At 40.4% G+C, this 20179-nt stretch overlaps 1 protein-coding gene across 4 annotated transcripts in view; it reads left to right on the top strand.

The window, feature by feature from the left end:
- TTC39B (tetratricopeptide repeat domain 39B) overlaps positions 1–20179 on the top strand; it is a 129763-nt gene that overhangs the window by 17081 nt on the left and 92503 nt on the right. For 3 of the 4 annotated variants that reach the window (XM_086685338.1, XM_086685335.1, XM_025922071.2), the window contains exon 2: positions 15754–15788. The exons of the other annotated variant lie outside the window; for it this stretch is intronic. In XM_086685338.1, the coding sequence (XP_086541464.1) occupies positions 15754–15788 (35 nt within the window). The remainder of the gene's footprint in view (positions 1–15753; positions 15789–20179) is intronic. 4 annotated transcript variants of the gene reach the window in all.

Here is a 20179-nt window from a genome sequence, read left to right as displayed (position 1 = left end):
ACCTTTAATATTCTCGTTGTAATAAAGCCAATTTTGTAACGTACATTGGTGTGTAAATCACTGGCTACATACCTCATTTTTGTTAGGAGGATCAGAACAATGGTTGCATCTTATTGCTAAAATTTTGATGTGCCTTAATCTTGTAAAATTCCTTGGCAAAACAGAATTCTCATAATAAGCAAGTTCTAGGTATTAGATAGAATATGCTCAGAGGGGATAAAGAGTGAGAAATTTAAAAGCTGCCCAGGCCAAATTGGGGACAATTTAAGCCAGTAATGTGTGTAGGCATTTTATTTTTATTTTTAAAAAATTTGTTTGTTCTTGAACGAGGGAGAGTGAGTAGGGGAAGGGCAGAGAGAGAGAGAGAGAGAGAGAGGGAGAATCCCAAGCAGACTGCGCATTGTCAGTGTGGAGCCTGATGCAGGGCTTGAACTTACGCACTGTGCCATCATGCCCTGAGCCAAAACCAAGAATCGGACGCTTGACCGACTAAGCTACCCAGGTGCCCCTGTGTATAGGCATTTTAAATAACGGGACTCCTTGAGCCTATATTGATGATAACTAGATAGATAAATGGGGATATGGGAGGACTTTCACTGTCTGTAAAAGGAGGGAGTGCTGGAGTTGGAAAATCAGTCTTTAGCTATCATTAGTAAACACAGAGTCAGGCAGCTATCACCAATGTGCTAAATCTAGGGGCAAATTTGGATGGGGGGCATATTTACACGATCTTAGACTGTCTTACCACAAACTCCTTATTAATTGCAAGACAAAAATAATAAGTATGTAGTGGAGAAATCAGACAACACCTTGGCCAAGGTGTTGGCCAAGTAATTTGGTGATCCAAATTACTGTCACTAGTGGGGGCAGATGAATATGTGTGCCTCCAGACACAAATGACCTGACAAGGACACAGTGTCCCTTGTGTAGTAGCCTAACCTGTATCTATCTAATCATGAGGAAACATCAGAGAAACTTTAAATAAGGAAGGTTCTATTTGCAAAAAAAGGAGGGGAGTGCTGTGCTCTCCAAAAATGTCAATGTCAGAAAAGACAAAGAAAGGTTGTGAAAATGTTCTAGATTAAAGGAGGTGAAGGAGACATGACAGCTAGATAGATCTGCACTGCAAGGGAAAAATGTCAAAAAGGAGAATTGTTGGGTCAGCTGACACAATTGGAATATGGACAGTAGTTTCAGGTAGTTAAATTTATTGAAGTGCATGACTGTACCGTGGTTTCATAAGAGACTATCCTTATTTTTAAGAACTATACACTAAAGTATTTACAGCAAAGGGGCCACAATATATGTAATTTAGTCTCAAATGGTTCAGAAAATAATTAGTGGCTAGGTACCTAGGTAGAAAAGATGGACAAGGGAGGTAGAAGGGAGAGGGGAGAGCAGATTATAAAGCAAATGGGGCAACATGTTAATAATAGATGAATCTGAATAAAGGGCACACAGGTGTTCTTTTTACCGTTCTTATTCTGGTAACTTCTTTAAGTTTAAAATTATTTCTAAATAAAGAATTAAAAAAAAAATGTTGTCTAGGGACTGAATGTGCTGCTTACTTATCCTGGGCATGGAAACATGTAGGTTATAAAACAAATTAGTTGAAATGTCATGTTACTTTACCTTGCAGGAGTTTTTTTCTAGGAATGTTGAATCTGCTTATCTCAAAGTAATACTTTAAGCTTTTTAAAATTGTTCTGATTGTTCATTTTTTACATTATATAGATAATACATAAAAGCATTCTTGTTGTAAAAGATCTAAGTGATGCAAAAGTCAAAGCGTGATCTTTCCATTGACCATTCCCTGCTTTCTCCTTCTCAGAGGAAATCAGCATTGAGTTTTTATGAATATATTCCCTGTATCTTTCCAAGGACTAGGCTTTTCATTTAATATTTCGTTTTTTAAATGTTTTATTTATTTTTGAGAGATAGAGAGTGAGAGAGCGCATGCAAGCGAACACGAGTGGGGGAGGGGCAGAGAAAGAGGGAGACACAGAATCCAAAGCAGGCTCCAGGCTCTGAGCTGTCAGCACAGAGCCAGATGCAGGGCTTGAACTCATCAACTGCGAGAGCATGACCTGAGCCGAAGTCGGACCCTTTCCCGACTGAGCCACCCAGGCGCCCCTTCATTTAATATTTCTTAGAGATATTTCCATGGTTTGTTTTATTCTTTATATAATGACTGAAGAGAATTGGGTAATGTAATGGTGCTGTAATTTATTTTACTATTTCTGTGTAGAAGATCATTTAGGTAGTGTCTAACTTTTTCCCAATATAATATGTTCCATAGCAGATGGATTCTTGTGTGTGTGTATGAATGTTCTAATAGCATAGATTCCTACAAGTAGTATTGCTATCCATGTATATACATTTAAGTTTTAAAATAGATACTGTAAGACTGACTTCTATATAGACTGTAGCAAAGGTATGTGTTTGCTTTCCAGCATCTCTCTGTCAAGTGTGGATATTATCAGTCTTGTATATTCTTGTCAATCATATGGGCATACTGCTACTACTTTTTAGGTGCACATTTCCAAGTTTATTGGCTATTGGATTTCTTCTTCACTGAACAGTACTTTTCACACCCTTTATTGAGTGTTTTGGTTGTTTGTCTCTCATTGACTTGTAAGAGAGTTCTTTACGTATTATGAATAATACTTTTTTGTCTGGTAAAGGTGCCTTAAATATTTTTTCCTAGCCATATGCTTGCCTTGGAAGCTTAAAAACTTTATATAGCCCTTTTACTTTTTTCTTTATGATTTCTGGGTTTTTGTCTTAGAAAGATTGTCCTTGTTTCAAGATTTAAAAAAAAATATTCTTCATTTATCTCGTGTGTGTGTGTGTGTACTTAATCTATATGGAAACTTGTATATGGGTTTAATTTTATTTTTGTCCTAAGAGATAACCAATTTCCTTAGCATCACTTATTATAATTCATCACTTATATATAATTCTTCTTTCTTCAATTGAAAGATTTAACTGAATCATAAAATAAATATGTATATATATATGTGTGTGTGTGTATATACATATATATGTATGTATATGTATATGTACATATACATATATCTTCCTGTGCCAACTCCACAGCTTTAATTTGGCAAGGAAAATTCTGTTTTCCTTTCAGATAAATTTGAAACCACTTGTAAGATTACTGGGCATGATGGATAGGAGCTCAGGCTATGGAGTCAGGTAGGCCTGTGTGTAAACCATTTATTAGCTCTGGGATGATAATTACACGTCTTTTAGAGAAACACTGTCTGGTTTATATGAGACGATATATTAAGATGCAAAGCATAATACTTGGTGTACAAACATGCGAAATATTTTATATATTCTCATAGTGACATTTGATGTGTTCAGTAACCGTAGGATAGCTTATTAATCAGAATAACCTTTACTTTGACTTAAGAAACTAGTGCGTGCACACACACACACACACACACACACACACACACACACACACAGGTGAGCAAAATTTCTATCTACAGTGATGCTTGAAGTGTAAACACATGCGTTCGTGCATTCCTGGACCACTCATTTGTTTCTTTATTCTTTCAAATAGTAGTTTCAACACAGTTGCCATGTGTATGCCTTGTGCCTGGTTGGTATTATGGATATGCCTCATGGAACCTGTGGCCTGGAGGGAGCTCAGACACAAAACAAATGACCATGTACCTAAGTTTGCAAGTGAGATCTATGGTGTGGAAAGAAGTTGTATCTCCATAGCTTTGTTTCGGTTTGATGAGGGTCATTTTGTCAAATAGCTCAGTTTGTGGAATTTGCAAAATTTGTTTCTCAAGGAGTTTTAAAGGTTTTAATGACAGTGCATAAAATCACAGATTCTGAAGTTGAACTTTGTGGGTTCAGATCCCAGTTCTGTCAGGTCCATGCTTTGTGACCCTGAGCAAGTTATTTAACCTCTCTGTGTCCCAGTTTCATCATCTGTAAAGTGGAGATCACACTAAGCCACTTCAGAGGGCTGCTAAGAAGAACAAATGAGTTAATACATGTAAAAGCATTTAGAGCAGCGCCTGGTACAATGAAGAGTGCTGCAGAACTGACACCATTATTATGATAGCCTTATGATATCAGCATCCACATTTCAACACTTCGTATGGAAATTTTTTATATTAGGTCGTTCTCCAAATCTTTAAAGAACCAACTTTATGGAGGTATAATTTGCATGCACTAAGATGCATCCATACTAAATGTACAGGGTAAATTTCATAATTGTGTACACCCATTTAACCACCACTATAATTGAGGTCTTGAACATTTGCATCAGCCCCAAATGCCTCTGCTCCCTGGTACTCCTTTGCAGTTATTTCAGATTCTTTTTAATGCATTAGTTTTACCAGATTTTTAGTATTTTCCTTTTACATGTTTAGGATTTTAAATTAAAAAAATTTTTTTTTGATGTGTAATGTATATTACATTCAAGATGCTATTTAAATGATCTGTACTAATTCATTCTGGCAGCCTCTCCTTTCTGCTAGTTTTGAGTAAGTTTCCATATTTAATTGTTTCTTGTTAGAAACCAAAATGTCAGCATTTCACTTATGATGGGATCGATTCAGTTATTGTCTTAGAATGTGAAGTTTATTTCTCGACATTATACAAATGTGCAGGTAGGTAGGCATTTAGCTTCTTGCTGAAAATGTCTTGCTGTTGAGAGGGAAATGTTGGTGGGAGTGAAGGAGAATTTAGTCCAATTTAGTCCAATTCTCCAATTTAGAGAAGTGAATGTATTGGAGTTTTAGCCTTGTCTCCCTTAGAATGCCCCAAGAGAACAGATTAACAGTTTTCAGCATCTCTGCTTTGCTAGCCCCTATAATTCTCATGAGGGTAGATACCCGCAGAGGGAAGGTGCTGTCTGAGTGGTCCAGTATTTGGTCACGTATAACTTTTCCCTGCAGTAATAACAACAAAAGTAATAATTTAACGAGAGCTGGCATTACCAAGTACTTATGGACAAGACACCAAGCTAAACTTTACATACAGCTTATGTAATTCTTTCAACCCCACATGTTTGGTATTATTGCTATTCCCATTTTACAATGATGAATATGAATCTTAGTGAATCTAAGTCGCTCCCTTATGGCCACACATAGTTAATAAGTGATGGACTCTGTACAGCTCATATTCTTAGCATTACTTCCCTCTTCAATTTAAAGCTTAAGGCTTTGGGTTTTGGTAAATTACCCCTACCATTTTATAGATTTTTCACATCTGTGTCTTACTCTACCTTCAAAATATCCAATGGGACAGGTAAGGAAATTTGATGTTTCATCCAGTTGTGTAAATATAGGCAAACTTTTTTTGGCGAAAGGCCAGATAGTATTTTCAGCTTTGTAGATCATTTGGTTTCACTTGCAACTACTCAGCTGTGAAGTTGTAACAGGAAAGCAGCCATACACAATTTGTAAATGATTGAGTGTGGTAGCGTTCCAATAAAACTTTATTTACAAAAATAGGCGGCAGGCTGGATTTGGTGCATGGGTTTGCCGTGGTGGCCTGATCTATTTGGGGACACCAGGACATGTCAGCCAGAGGGAGGTAGAACCAGGTTTCTTCGTGCCAAGGGTTGTGCTACCCAACTGCCCTGGCTGCAGCAAACTGTGCCACTCACCAGTGCCTTTAGGAGATACAAGTCCCAACAATAATAGCGGTTATGACTAATGTTTTGTATGCAGTCATTGTTGTACATGCTTTCGCTGTGTCATTTAATCCATGGACAATCCAGTGAGGTGGGAAACTGAGGCACAAAGAAGGACGATAGCTTGCCCAAGGCCCCAAAGCTAGTGTGTGGAGAAAGCGGGATTTGAACCTCTTGAGCTCAAGTACTCCTTCCTCCTCTCTCATGAATTTTGGGTTTTCTTAGTTTGAGGGCTCCTTTGAAGCCTTACTCTTCAGGAGCTGCCTCTTCTGAGTACTTATCTTAATTGACAAGATTCTGTGGCCTACTTTTAAGGCATTTTACGTAAAAAAAAATTTTTTTTTAATCTTTTTTAAAATACTTATTTTTGAGAGCGAGACAGAGCATGAGTGGGAGAGGGGCAGAGAGAGAGGGAGACCCAGAATCTGAAGGAGGCTCCAGGCTCTGAGCTGTCATGTCAGCACAGGACCCTATGTGGGGCTCGAACTCAGGAGCTGTGAGATCATGACCTGAGCTGAAGTTGTACATTTAACTGACTGAGCCCCCCGGGTGCCCCTTAAGGCATCTACTTTGGAGCAGAGCTACACAGGAGATGCTAACTCTGCCTTAGCTGGGAAATTTGGGGGTCCAGCAAGATGATGTAAGAGGTTTCATTTTGCTCATCCGTAGGCTGCCCTTGAGACTTTTCAGCTGTAGAAACACTTTAATGATAAGAAAAAACATTGTTTATTATGGTCTGTGATCTCAGTTAAATCTCACAACAGTGCTATAAGTGAAGTGGTATTATAATGATTGTACAGATGGAAAAACTGAGGCTTAGCTATGGGATATTGGGTACATTAATTAAATCTCTTGGTCTTAGTTTCCTCATTTGGATGTAGTAATAGTCTTATTTCACAGGGTTGTAATGAAGATTAAATGAGCTAATGCACATCAAGGATTTAGATCAGTACTTGGTACTCGGTGTTGTTACCTGTTGTTATGAGAACACCGTAGAGGTGAACTGCTCACTTTTTATGATTGTCTGTAAATTAGAAATAAGCATCCAAGAGCCCAGTGTGGTGCCCGGATGTTGGTAAATGGAATTGACGGTTATTTCTTCATAGGAAGAAGCTGTGGTTTCTGTGTCCCTTTTAATTTTAAAGTACCTCTGCTAGTGATGGTCTCAAAATGAGACAGTTGAAAATGTCAAAACTCAGCCTTTTGGTTCTGTTTGCTGCTGTTTGTTTTGTGTAAAATTATTCCTTTGCACAAATCGCATGTCCTAAATATTATCCTGTCGACAGTAGATCTGGTGGGGTTTGCACCAGAGGACTGGAGCGCTTGACATGTTAAGTGGTTGGCAAGTTTCCTTTTACAGCCATAAAAATAGTAGCTGAGTAGACGGTGTACAGGCGAGTAAAATAATTTCCTCATTTATGTTAAATAAATGTAATAATACACAGTTGTGAAAAACATATTTTGCTTATGTCCTCTTAATTGCACACATACACCACTCCTCTATGAGAGTCTATCCAAAGTCATGTGTACTCTGTCATATAATGGTAATTTACAGGATTTGTTCAGTGTAAATTTTGACTATATACACAGTTTTCCCCTTGAATGCTCACCTTAGAGTTTAACCCGTCTTAGCTGTAACTCAGCTCCATAGTTCTAACAAAATGCAGAAAAGGAACTTCTTTTCCCCCTTCATAAGGTTAGCTGTTTCTGTTTTGTTTTGTTCTGTTTTGTTTTTTTGGTAACACTCTCATCCATGTGTTGGAAAACTAGAGCCATGCTGTCCAGTTCAGTTGTTGTTTGTGAGAGTGACATCTGGTGGTTTCTTTTTAATTCTCATCATGGTTTCTCTGTGCTTGGCTAGAAGTTCTTAGAAATTCCAGAGAATCATTGTGTGAGCTACTTTGCTTGATACTTAACACACTAACTAGCTATTGAGTTAGTGCCACTGATTCGGCTCAAACTTTGAAAAGCCCGGCATTCCTTTTAGATGCAGTCTCTCTGACTGCCAGCCTTCCCTGAGGGATTTTATTTTAGCATGTATAATGGATGAACAGCTGCCTTATTGGGGAAGATTTCTGTTTAATTCACAGAAGCTAGGATTTTGAGTAAGGGATGATATCTGTGCCATCATCTCTGCCTTACTCATGAGGAAGCTTGAACCCTGAGAGGTTGGGTGTATTGGCCAAAGTCACACTGTGTTGGCCAAGGTCACTCAGCTCCCCAGTGAGCTGAGGTCCTGAGCTCTGTGCCCTTAAGTTATGTTAATCATGTTGGGTAACACACTGAATTACTGAATTAAGAAGGATCCGGGCATCAAAGGAGATGAGGTGAAGGCATTTTAAGATGGGAGAAGTAAAGGCAGTTAACATTTTTGAGCACCTATTTGCTATAGATATTCCCAGATACATTTTTTTTTGTCTCTCTTCCAAAAGAGGGTGCAGAATCTTTAGTGTGACAGGGTTATCGAGGAAATCCAGGGAGGGATCCCAGTCTGTCTCTATGAGTCTGCTGATTCATTCCATATCTGAGAATTTAGTATCCTGTGGCATTGTATTTATTGATTCTGTGTTGAGTCGGACCTGTACGTCCATTATCTCGCTAGCATCCTTGCAACAGTTCCGGGCAGGTGATTGGAATCCCCATTCTCCAGGTGGGGAAGTGGAAGGATTGAAAGGGTGAGAACAGGCCCAAATGTAACTTCCAGGCCTAAATGTGTGTTTTCCACCTTACTGTGGTGGAAATGTACTACATTGCCCCTGTGATGCTTGAGTGAATCATTGAATAAAACCTTACTCATCGACATGTAAGAGTTGTTAAGTGAAAATGTGCTTAATTTATTTTTGTGTTCCAAGTAATTCTTCCTATGGAATTGTTACTCTATATCCCAGTTTTCACCATCAGATCTGTGATTTTTGGTAAATGTGAAACTTAAAAAAAAAAGGACAGAACTTGTGGGGTAGTATCAGAGTACTTTTTTGGCATGAGAGGAACGGAGAGCCATATTAATTGACCATATTAACTGTACTCAGTGTGAGATTATTTTCAATGTCAGGTGACAAATGTGTAAAAAAAAAACTTTTAAGGCCCAACTTTTTTTCTTCTGGCAGCTGATTTATTTGTATTATTAAAAATTTTAAAAACTCTATTTTTGAATAATCTTTGAAAACCTACAATTTTTTACTTTGTGTATCCCCCCAAATCAAGTTTTACAAACCTTCTGGGCAGGTTCAGAAGGTGAACTCTCTCGTGTTGTTGTTGTTGTTGTTTTTTAATCTGTTCTATTTGAGAATTATGTTCATAGTCTGGTCTTCTGAAACCATGGGTAGGTCACATTTTGTTCGCTGCAAAGGCCAGGTGGGAACTTGGAATATGAGTGTGTGTATGGGCCCCAATTGCTTTCCTTCTCTTTGATGAAGAGCCCTGTGGGTCAGATAAGGTTTCACAGAGAACTTGCTTTGATGTTAATCCTCTAATGCGAGTGTGAGTGGTGTTTGTGCCCTTCGTACCCAGTAAATGGGATGCTGAAGCTGGGCTTTACATTTGGCTTCAGAGGGTTTCAGGGCATCGCCGCTCCCTCACACAATATGAAATTTAAAAAAATGTAGCCTTGCATATGAAACACAGCTGGCTGTAACCCTCAGAATCCAATGGGGGAGTTTAAATGCTCTGGCAGGCTATGGGCTCCTCTTTGAGCCTGACAAAGGTAAGGAGAGAAATGGATATCAAGTGCGAGCAGAATGAAAAATTATTGCTGGGAGATGAGCCCAGGGTTTATATGTTTTTTAAAAAAGGTCTTTGCCCAGCCTTTCTTCTAAAAGTCACCTCATTAACACCCCAAAAAGATGTTTTTTTAGTGAATTAACCCTAATTTAGAAAAATCAATGCTTTGTTGATGTTATAGTGGGCAATGATGTCACTTCAGTTTATGTATTTCTCATATGATTCCTGTAGCAATGTGCCCCTTCTTTCATGTGTGAAAAGATGTACATCTAATACCTGAGAAATCCTGGTACACCACTACGATAATGATAAATTCTAACATCTGATGTCAGTCCTGTGTCCCATTTTGAACATCTTGTTTTTTAATTAAGTTAAATTAAATTCTATTTTAATCAGAGTATAGTTTACATACAGTATTATATTAGTTTTAGGTGTACAATATAGTGATTCAATAACCATTTTGAATATCTTAATTGTCTTCATACTCATTTTGAATATCATTCAGGGGTGAATGTCAGCCCCAGGAATGTTTGTGGTCCTTGGGATCCCAATATCTGTGGCTATAAATCCCCTCCCTAGTCCCAGGGGAGGTTGGGGCATACTCTTCATGTCTCATCTCCCTGGGAATGGTCCAGATGTGCCTTAGAGCCAGGGGCAGAATCTGTGACCTGTCAGAGTTGTTGGCAACTCTGGGGTTCTTTGAGTCCATGGTACCAAACACACAGCTTCATTGGTCAATAGAACGGAACATTGGGTGAAAGCTCCAGTGAGGAGGGTCTGGTATTATGGGGTGGGGGGTGGGGGGCTCCCACTGAGGAGGAAGGTGTCTACAGAGCCCCATCAAACCTTGTCATCCCTCTCTGAAGAACAGCAGCTCGATGAGAACAGGGTAGCATCAGCTCACAGACCGGTGAAGTCATCCGTATGAGAGACGGAAAAATGGTGGAAGAGGCAGAGGAGGAGGAAGAGGTAAGGGAGAGAGGGAGAGACCTAGAGAAGTGACTCAGCCTTTTGGATTTGTGGTATCTAGTTTTCATTTCCATCATGTTTCTTCCTACTTCTTGGAGTAATAGTTGCCACGCACTCCTTTTCACACTGCAAAATGAAGTAAAATTCAGATGGAGAGTCTTGAAAGGTTGTAAATCCGTTTGGTCTCTTTGGAAGTTAATATATTTACATTACTACTTTTAATAGCTTATTTGGCTATTAAAATAAGCCAAATAAGGCTTAAACACTAGGGATAAACAGAATGTAAACCTTTTCATTAGTATCTTCATTATTTAAGATTCTTAAATGGACATTTGTTAAGAACTTGCTGCTACTTACATGCACTTGCATGCATTTTTGCTACCCAGAATATGACAAATATAACAAATTAAGATGAAAATTGCTTAAAAAGCCTTAGTAGTTGATGTAGCACCCCCAGCAACCCCCTCCGCCCCCCCCCCCCCCCAACACTCTGTTCCCATGACCAGGGTTCTCCATCTGAGGACAGGGGGAAAGTTTCAGGCTCCCCACCTAGCAGGAGCAGGCCCGGGAGTGCTAGCCTTGCCTCCAGAAGGCCCTCTAGGGAATCCTTCATGTACAGAGTCAGTCCATTTGCTAAATTGCAAAATGAAACTGCTCAAGGTAAGGACCTTTCCTCTCCAGACAAGGGTACTCAGCCAGCCAGTCAGCCAACGGTTATTTGCTAAGAGTCAGTGAAGTGCAAAGTACCGTGCTAGGTTCTAAAGTGGATTTAAAAGCAGTATGATGGCCCTTGACTCCAGCCAGGGAGGCAAGATAGGCTCTGGGAAGAGCCAGGTACCGTGTTGAGGCAATGTGTGATCAGGAGCCAGGTGTGGCTCACGTAAGTGTTTGTTACACTACACCCAAGGGTAATTGCTCCTTAAGGTTCGCCCAGCGTGGCCATGGGGGAGGCAAATGAGGTAGCCTTCAAGGAAGAAACTAAACACAGGTGCTTTCTGTGAGCACATCATGTTTGTCAGCGGGGTGATCTTTCCTCTCTTAACTGTCATTAAACTTGAAGGACTCTGGATGCTTCCCTGACTGTATGTGTTTCAGCTGGGGTCCACCTCGTGAGCCTACCCAGGCCTGGGAAGTTTAAGGGAAACAGCTTGTGGTGATCACTGGGGGAATAAGAACCAGCTCTGGAGAAGCACTGGGAAGTTGGTGGTGAGTGGTTAGTGGAGCAGTCTCATTGCACTCGGTGGAGAATATATGTGAGCGTACTTGGTGCTTGGGTGGGAGGCCGTTGATGATAAGCAGTTTGTGCAGACCTAGTGCCGGACCTGGGATCTAGATGGGAATCCACGAAGGAAAGGAGCTCCTGAGGCAGAGGCAGGAGAGGGACAGAATTTGAACTGGATGTCGGGACCTAGAGAGAGAGAAGGAAAAAGAAGCCATTGGCCCCTGGGTATGTGCTGCGGGAGGTACGGGAGACTTCTCTGACTTCTATCTTCTCCCCCATGGAATCCACATCAGTTTCCCCAGGGATCTGGGAGACCATATTTGCAGGTACCTAGGGAGAGAGTGTGTTGTCAGTGTTCACATCAAAGTATAATTTCCACAAATTACAAATATAATTCCCAGAATGATATAAAATGAACATGTCAAAAGTTTTATTTGACCCATCCGTGGAGGAAACCACTGGGATGGTAAACTGATTAAAAGAATACTTGTGGAACTGGGTATTTATAAAGCAATGTTAGATTAAGATTACTAGGTTATACATAAAACTGGGTAGTATCCTACAGGGTAGTAAAACTATAGTCTTTAAGGTTTTACTACCACTCAGAAATCTAGAAGTTAACATGTAACTTCACGGTATTTGAGTTCTAATCAGCTAGTAAATAGCAAAGTCAAACACAAGTATATTCTCCTAGAGAATGAGCTAATCCCTGGGAGGGCCTGCTCAACCATGCTGCTGTATGACCTTGAGAAGATCTGCTGTCCCCTCCTCTCCCACCCCCTTGCAACTTCTGCCCAGGTGCCTTAATATCAAGTTGTGGATGGTTTTAACAGTAAGGAAATACTTTGGAGTTAAAGATCTGAGCTTGAATCCCAATTCCTTTACTTACCAGCTGTGTCATATGGGTCAGGTAATTACCTATGATTTACCCTGATTTACTACTTGATGTAAATTGGGAGGGGCAAGTGAGATAACTTTTGTAAAATGCCTGGCACATGATATGTGCTCAATCTTAGTTCTCTTTACCCTTCCTCTTTTCCAAATGAAAACATTTCACCTTTTGTCTGGCCTTCATAGAGCTCTCCCTCTCTCCCTCTCTCCCTGTCTTTCCTCTCTTTCCTCTAGTTTATTAGAATAGTACTCTAGAACTCTGGTGCATTTTCTCCATTCCTAATAGAGATACTCTATTCAATTTTCATTATTCATCTAAATGGAAAAAAAAAAGAAATTAACGTTCTTTTTTTCTTTTTTTTTAATTAAAAAAATTTCCACAGCTTCTGGGGTGCCTGGGTGGTGCAGTTGGCTAAGTGTCCGACTCTTGATTTCAGGTCAGGTCACGATCTCACAGTTTGTGAGTTCGAGCCCCACATCGGCCTCTGCACTGATGGTGCAGATCCTGCTTGGGATTCTGTCTCTCCTCTCTGCCCCTCCCCTGCTTGTGCTCTCTCACACACACGTGTTCTCTCTCTCTCTCTCTCTCTCTCTCTCTCTCTCTCAAATGTAAATTTCCACAGCTTCTGTGTTGAGATGTAGTTAACATTTGGCATTTTGTCAGTTTAAAGTGTACAATGCAGAGATGTGATATATGTACATTTGTGAAATGATTACCATAATAAGGTTAGTTAACGCATCCACCACCTCACCGAGTTATGCTTTTCTCTGTGCTGGTGAGAACTTTTAAGATCTTTTCTCCTAGCAACTTCCAGATACACAAGGCAGTATCGTTAACTATGGCCCCATAGTCCTTTATTTAGAGAACGCTCTGCTTATGACAAAATGGAGAGATGTTACTTAAATGAAGATGATTTCTTGTGTGAGATTCTTATTTTTTTCTTCTTCTGAGGGAGTATTTCTTGCATAAGACTAAAAGCCTCATCTCCTTTTAAACTGAGAGCTGGCTCCCTGAGTTGTCCTTCCTTAAGGGAACTCGGGAAGTCTTTCAGTGTGTGCTGCGTGCCCTGCTTTGGGTTGAGGCTCACGAGCAGGGGACAGTGCGCGGTAGCCTTCCAGGCGTGTGATCTCTACGTTCCCCCTTCCTTGGTCAAAATCGGCCCGGGTGGGGTTGACAACACCAGACGGACTGTGAGCTGGTATCTGGTACAGGCAGTGGACCATCACAGCCGGATTGGTGTTCCTGGAGAGCAGAGTTTCTCTGTGCTCTCTGTGATACCAACAGCCTCCACAGACTTTTGATTTGGAGAAAGGAGTCTGCTTCTAAATGGGGATTTTGTAATGGAGGCCAGAGAAGCATCTTTTTACTTCTGGCTTAGGTGCCTTTGCTTCAGGATTAGTTCATTTCTCTTCTGGTAGTTAATTGATGAGCTTCCGCTTTTGCTCCAGGTTAAGTTTGACTTGCCGTTGACTCTACCTCCCTCTCAATGTGGATTAGTGGGTTGGGGAATCCAGAGTCTGACCTTCTGCCACTACTTGCAACGTTGCATCTTCTTAGTATTTACACGTTTCCCCCCTCCCCCCCCCCCCCCCCCCCCCCCCCCCGCTTTCCTGCCTAAATGTAGAGCTCAGGTAGCCCTCTTTCCTCATTTCTGCATCAGAGCTCTAAATGAGGTGATGTGATCAGTGCCTTGACAGTCCGAACTCCGTTTACACACTCATTAGGCAACGTGTATTTATTGAGCAGCTACTGTGCCAAGCCCTGGTGATTTTTCTGTAGACGTGATAAATAAGAACCTGCCTTGATGGAGGCAGGCTGTAACCAAGTAAGTAAACAAAATGATCGCAGATTATGATAAATGTAATGCGTGAAATAAATCAGATGATGAGAAACTATAAGCTGCTATTCTTAGTAATTTTAATCAGGGTCATTAGAGACAGTCTCTTTGTGAGCTGAAAACTGAACGATGGGAATGCGTCAGCCACGGGAAGAGTCGAGCAAAGGGCCTTCTGGGAAGGAGAGAGCAATGAAGAGAGATGTAGGAGGGGTTTGGCTTGTTCAAGGACCACAAAGACAGGCCTGCACATGAAATGGAGGGAGCCAGGGTGCAGGTGGGTAGAGAGGTGACCAGAGGGAGGTAGAGTTGCTCAAGGCTCTGTTGATCATGGGAAGGAGTTTGGTTGATTCTAAGTACAATAAAGCTTGTAAAAAGGTCTATGACAGTGGGATGGCAAGAGCTTATTAAAGGAAGAGAAAGAAAAGAATATAGTTGTGTGGAGGCTTGATTGGAGGGTATCAAGTGTAGGAGTGGGGAGACCAGTGAAGTCCTTGTGCTCGGATTATGGTGATGGTGGCATGGATGCAGGCAGAAAGATGCTTTGACAATTGGACTAGAGGGCACCTGGGTGGCTCAGTCCATTAAACATGCGACCCTTGATTTTGGCTCAGGTCATGATCTCACGGTTCATGAGATTGAGCCCCAAGTCAGGCTCTGTGCTGACCGCGTGGAGCCTGCTTGGGATTCTCTCTCTTCCTCTCTCTCTCTGCCCCTCCCTGGCTTGCTCTCTCTCTCAGAATAAATAAGTAAACTTAAAAAAGAAAATTGGGCTGGATTATGTTGGGTCCCACGTATTTGGATGAGGAGCCTGGTTTGATTTTTGTAAGCTTTATATGTATGTATATTTGTGAGTGGATGTGTATTTGTGAGTGTGTGTGTATGACTGAGTTTATGAGTGTGTTAGTGTGTATGAGTGTGAGGTGTGTGTGTGTGTGTACACACCTGCACTTGGGTTTTTCTCCTGTTGTAGCTTTTGGACGGGCAGACCAGTGGCATGAAGGAAAGGGCTGTCTTTTGTGGACACATTAACTGGGGGAGAAAAGGTGATGGCAGGAAGACTAGCTAGAAGGTTCATGAAGCTAGATGTGAAAGGAAGGTCCGGGGGATGCTAACAGCCACGGAGCAAGAAAAGACGAAATTGGGCAAGTCCAGTTTGTTTTATTCTGCGTGTGGTATGAATGAGACTGAGGAAGGAGACACAACGCCGTTAAAGAAATCACACTCTTCAAACTGGTCCCATTTGATTGCTAGTTTTACTAGTCTTAATTATTTAAAAAAAAGATTAACCCTCACCTAAATTCAGTTGCTTGATTTCTCTAGAAGACAGCCCCTTAGTGGGAATTGAGTGACTCTACTGCATCCCATCCCAGCCACCCGCCGCCCCTGCATATACACACATAGTCTTGATTCTTGAGAAACTCACTGTATTTTTTGTTCCCCTCCAGGACATCTTTGAAGATGCATTGGAAACCATCTCTATGTAAGTAGTAACACAATAAGAAGTATGTAGTAAATAAAACTGGACGGTTTTCTTATATAAAATGTAAATATTTCATTCTGACTTTTTTGGGGGAGTTGTGACTACTGCCAGAAAGCAATACTTCTCTGTAATTCAAGAGTTAGGATGTATTTATTAATACTTAAGAAAGGATCTGTCTAGGGGCGCCTGGGTGGCTCAGTCAAGTGCCTGACTTCGGCTCAGGTCATGATATCACAGTTCGTGATTTCAAGCCCCACATTGGGCTCTGTACTGACAGCTCAGAGCCTGGAGCCTGCTTTGGAGTCTGTGTCTCCCTCTCTGTCTCTCTGACCCTCCTCAGCTCACACTGTCTGTCTCTTTCAAAAATAAATAAACATTAAAAAAAAAAAAAAAGGATCTGTCTAAAGTTACTAGCAAGTATATTTTTGAGTATTATTTCTTATAACCTTAATTAAACTAAAATAAAAAATTGTTTTCCAAAAAATTTAATTTTGTTTATACCTAACCTTTTATATCTTGTCCATATTTTTTTTACACGAGTAACCTCATATTGCAGAATTTTGCTTTTGGTTTGCACTTAATTTTATTGCAAGCATTTCCTGTAAGTTTACATAGTTTTTGTAATGATTTTATATGATATCCTATTAGATCAAGTGGAACGCCACAATTACTCATTTCTCCACTGTTAGACATTTAGATTATTAACCAATTTAAAAACTTAAAACTAGGTAATGAATATTTTCATGTATTTCGCTTTGTCATATTGTTGAATTACCTGCAAAGATTCTGTGAAGATTAACTTCACAGATGTAGGATTACTGGATTACAAGGGATGGAGATTTTTATTGCTCTTTATACAATATATTTCAAATTGCCTTTCTGCATTAATCAGCTCGGGCCACCGTAACAAAGCAACACCGTAACAAAGCAGCTCGGGCGGCTTACACAATAGAAATGTATTTTCTCGTAGCTCTGGAGGCTGGAAGTCTGAGCTCAGGGTGCCGACACAGTCAGGTTCCAGTGAGAACACTCCTGGCTCATAGGTGGCTACTTTCTCTTGATGTCTTCACACAACAGACAGACAGACAGACAGACGTCTCCTATATAAGTACTAATCCCATCATGAGAGTACTGCTCTCAGGACCCCGTATACACCTAATTTTCTCCCATAGGCCTCATCTGCAAGCACCATCACGTTGGAGGTAAGGGCTTCAACAGCTGCATTTGGGGGACGCAGTTTAGTCCATAGCACTTTCAAAAGGGTTTTATCAGTTTATGTGGCCACCAATACTGTGTAAGTGAAGCGGTTTCTTTTGACTAGACTTTCCATAGAGTATCACCACCACTGGGTACTGTTTGAAATGGTTTTGTTAGTCAGATAATATCTAATTGCTTACGTTTTTAAACTTTTTCTTTAGTGCTCGCTTCGGCAGCACATATACTAAACTTTTTCTTTATTACCATTGTTCACGTTGCAGTTCCTTTTATATGAATTCTAGTTTTCTTTTACATGCTTAACTTTTTTTTCTCACTGTTTCTCTTATGTAACTTATGACCTGTAAAACATATATACTCTTTAATTTTCTGTTATATTTGCTTCAGATATCTCCCCAGTTGTTTTTTCTTTATGTTAGTTATACATTTTTTTGTTGTCCAAATGTTTTAATGTTTATATTGTTGAATGTTTGTTTATGTGGTTTAAAAAGAAAAAAACTGAATTGTGATTAGGACTGAAAAAAAAAAAACCTCTTTATTTTGGAACAATTACTGTGAAGATGGTATAGAGAATATTTGAAAATGACTTGAAATAGTTGTAAATGTATATTGCAAATTCTAGAGCAACCACTAAAAAAAAAAAGATATATGTAAGAAAGGAGATAAAATGAAATCATATAAAATAATTAAAATCACAGAAGGCAGAAAAAGTAAAAAACAAAAATATGAACAAAGAACAAGGGCAACAAATAGGAAACCAAAGAATACAGTAGGTATTAATCCAGCTGTATCAATAATCACTTTGAGTATCAGTGGTGTATGTATGCCAATTAAAAGACCAAGATTGCCAGCATGGATCGAAAAGTGTGTATCAATGACTTTAAACATAAAGACTCATCTAGATTAAAAGTAAATGGATGGAGGGACACCTGGGCGGCTCAGCTGGTTTAGCATCTGACTTCGGCTCAGGTCATGATCTCACGTTTTGTGGGTTCAAGCTTGGTGTTGAGCTCTGAGCTGACAGCTTGGAGCCTGGAGCCTGCTTTAGATTCTGTGTCTGTCTGCCTCTCTCTCTCTCTCTCTCCCCCCAACTTGTTCTCTCTGTCTCTCTCTCTCTCAAAAATAAATAAACATTAAAACAAAGTAAATGGGGGTGCCTGGGTGGCGCAGTCGGTTAAGCGTCCGACTTCAGCCAGGTCACGATCTCGCGGTCTGTGAGTTCGAGACCCGCGTCGGGCTCTGGGCTGATGGCTCAGAGCCTGGAGCCTGTTTCCGATTCTGTGTCTCCCTCTCTCTCTGCCCCTCCCCCGTTCATGCTCTGTCTCTCTCTGTCCCAAAAATAAAAAAAAAACGTTGAAAAAAAAATTAAAAAAAAAAAAGAAAGCAGGAGTAGCTCTATTAATTTCAGACATAACAGGCTTCAAAGTAAGGAAAGTTATTAGAGATAAAGGACATTACATAATGATAGAAGGATCCATTCTCCAGGAAGACATAACTGTTCTTTTTTTTTTTTAATTTTTTTAAAATGTTTGTTTATTTTTGAGAGAGACAGAGACAGAATGTGAGTGGGTCAGGGACAGAGAGAGAGGGAGACACAGAATCCGAAGCAGGCTCGAGGCTCTGAGCTGTCAGCACAGAGCCTCACAAGGGGTTCAAACTCACGGACTGCGAGATCATGACCTGAGCTGAAGTCGGATGCTCCACCGACGGAGCTACCCAGGCGCCCCTGAAAACAATAGTTTTTTTTTTTTTTTTTTTTTTTTTTAACACTACCTCACTTCCTAAGTTTCTCATATTTTATTTTCCATTCATTGCCTCTTTCAGGCTCTTTTCAGCTATATACACTGCCATCATTTCCTGTTTCTTTTTTTTCTTATAGAGAGAGAGAGAGAGAGAATGAATATCTCAAGGAGGCTCCGCGCCTAGCACAGAGCCTGACACAGGGCTTAATCTTGCAACTGTGAGATCATGACCTGAAATCAAGAGTCAGACACTTAACTTAGCCACCCATGCACCCTTCTTTTTTCTTTTAATTTTTACTTCCCTGTCCTGCTCATGTTAGCAAACTTGCAGGTTTAACCATTTTAGAATTTATCTTGTTCTTTTAGATTTCTGGTCTGCATTGTTTCTTGTGTCCCTTAAGACTGTCTCTTTAACAGTTTTGTGTTTCCTTTTCAATGTTGCCAAAATGTCCCTCCCTGGTACATGTTCTTGTAAGTAGCAACATATTATAGTAATGTATCACCAAATGCATTATACTAATACAGTACATTATCTCATAGAGAGCCTCACCTCCTTGACATAGAGTCCAAAGCCAGAATGCGTAGCCAAAGTAGATATTAGAGTTCACGTTCTTTTTTTTTTTATTTTTTTTATTTTTTTATTTAAAAAAAATTTTTTTTTCAACGTTTATTTATTTTTGGGACAGAGAGAGACAGAGCATGAACGGGGGAGGGGCAGAGAGAGAGGGAGACACAGAATCGGAAACAGGCTCCAGGCTCCGAGCCATCAGCCCAGAGCCTGACGCGGGGCTCGAACTCCCGGACCGCGAGATCGTGACCTGGCTGAAGTCGGACGCTTAACCGACTGCGCCACCCAGGCGCCCCGTAGAGTTCACGTTCTAATAATCTTGCCTTTTGCTTGTAGTAGTGGCCTCTATCCAGAGTCTGTTTATAATTAATTTTTACCTGATTCTAATAAATTTTGCTTTTTGGCATAATTTTGCCAGAGCTCTGGAAGGTGTTGTGAGGGGGGTGGTTTAGAGGTCAGTTTGTTGATAGTGACAAAAAATGGCAGTAAAAGGAGAAAGAAAATATGGCATGTGGTCATGGAACTCCAAAGCACAGCCACCTGGTTTTACTTTGCTTAGGTATTCAAAACGAGATGTCCCTTTCTGGAGAGACGGGCCCTCAGATTTGGTGGAGGATCCCTGGCTGAGCTTCATTCCCAGCCTGCCACTTACTGCCTGAGAGGCCTGGGACTAGCTTCTCTGAGTGTCAGTTTCTTTCATCCTTGCCTACATTTATTGGGAAGATAAAATAAAATTCATTTAAATGCGGTAATGGGAGTAAAACACATAGTAGGTGCTCACTAAATATTGGTACCTTACTATTTCCCCCATCCTCAACCCTGATTCGCTGTTCGGTCTCCAGTGAGAAAATCATGTTCATAATTCT

This window comes from Puma concolor, chromosome D4, assembly GCF_028749965.1.
Source record: "Puma concolor isolate L17-30 chromosome D4, mPumCon1.1.hap2, whole genome shotgun sequence".
NCBI classification, from domain to species: domain Eukaryota; kingdom Metazoa; phylum Chordata; class Mammalia; order Carnivora; family Felidae; genus Puma; species Puma concolor.
Note: the sequence above shows the minus strand (reverse complement) of the source record. Positions and strands in the feature narration are given on the sequence as shown.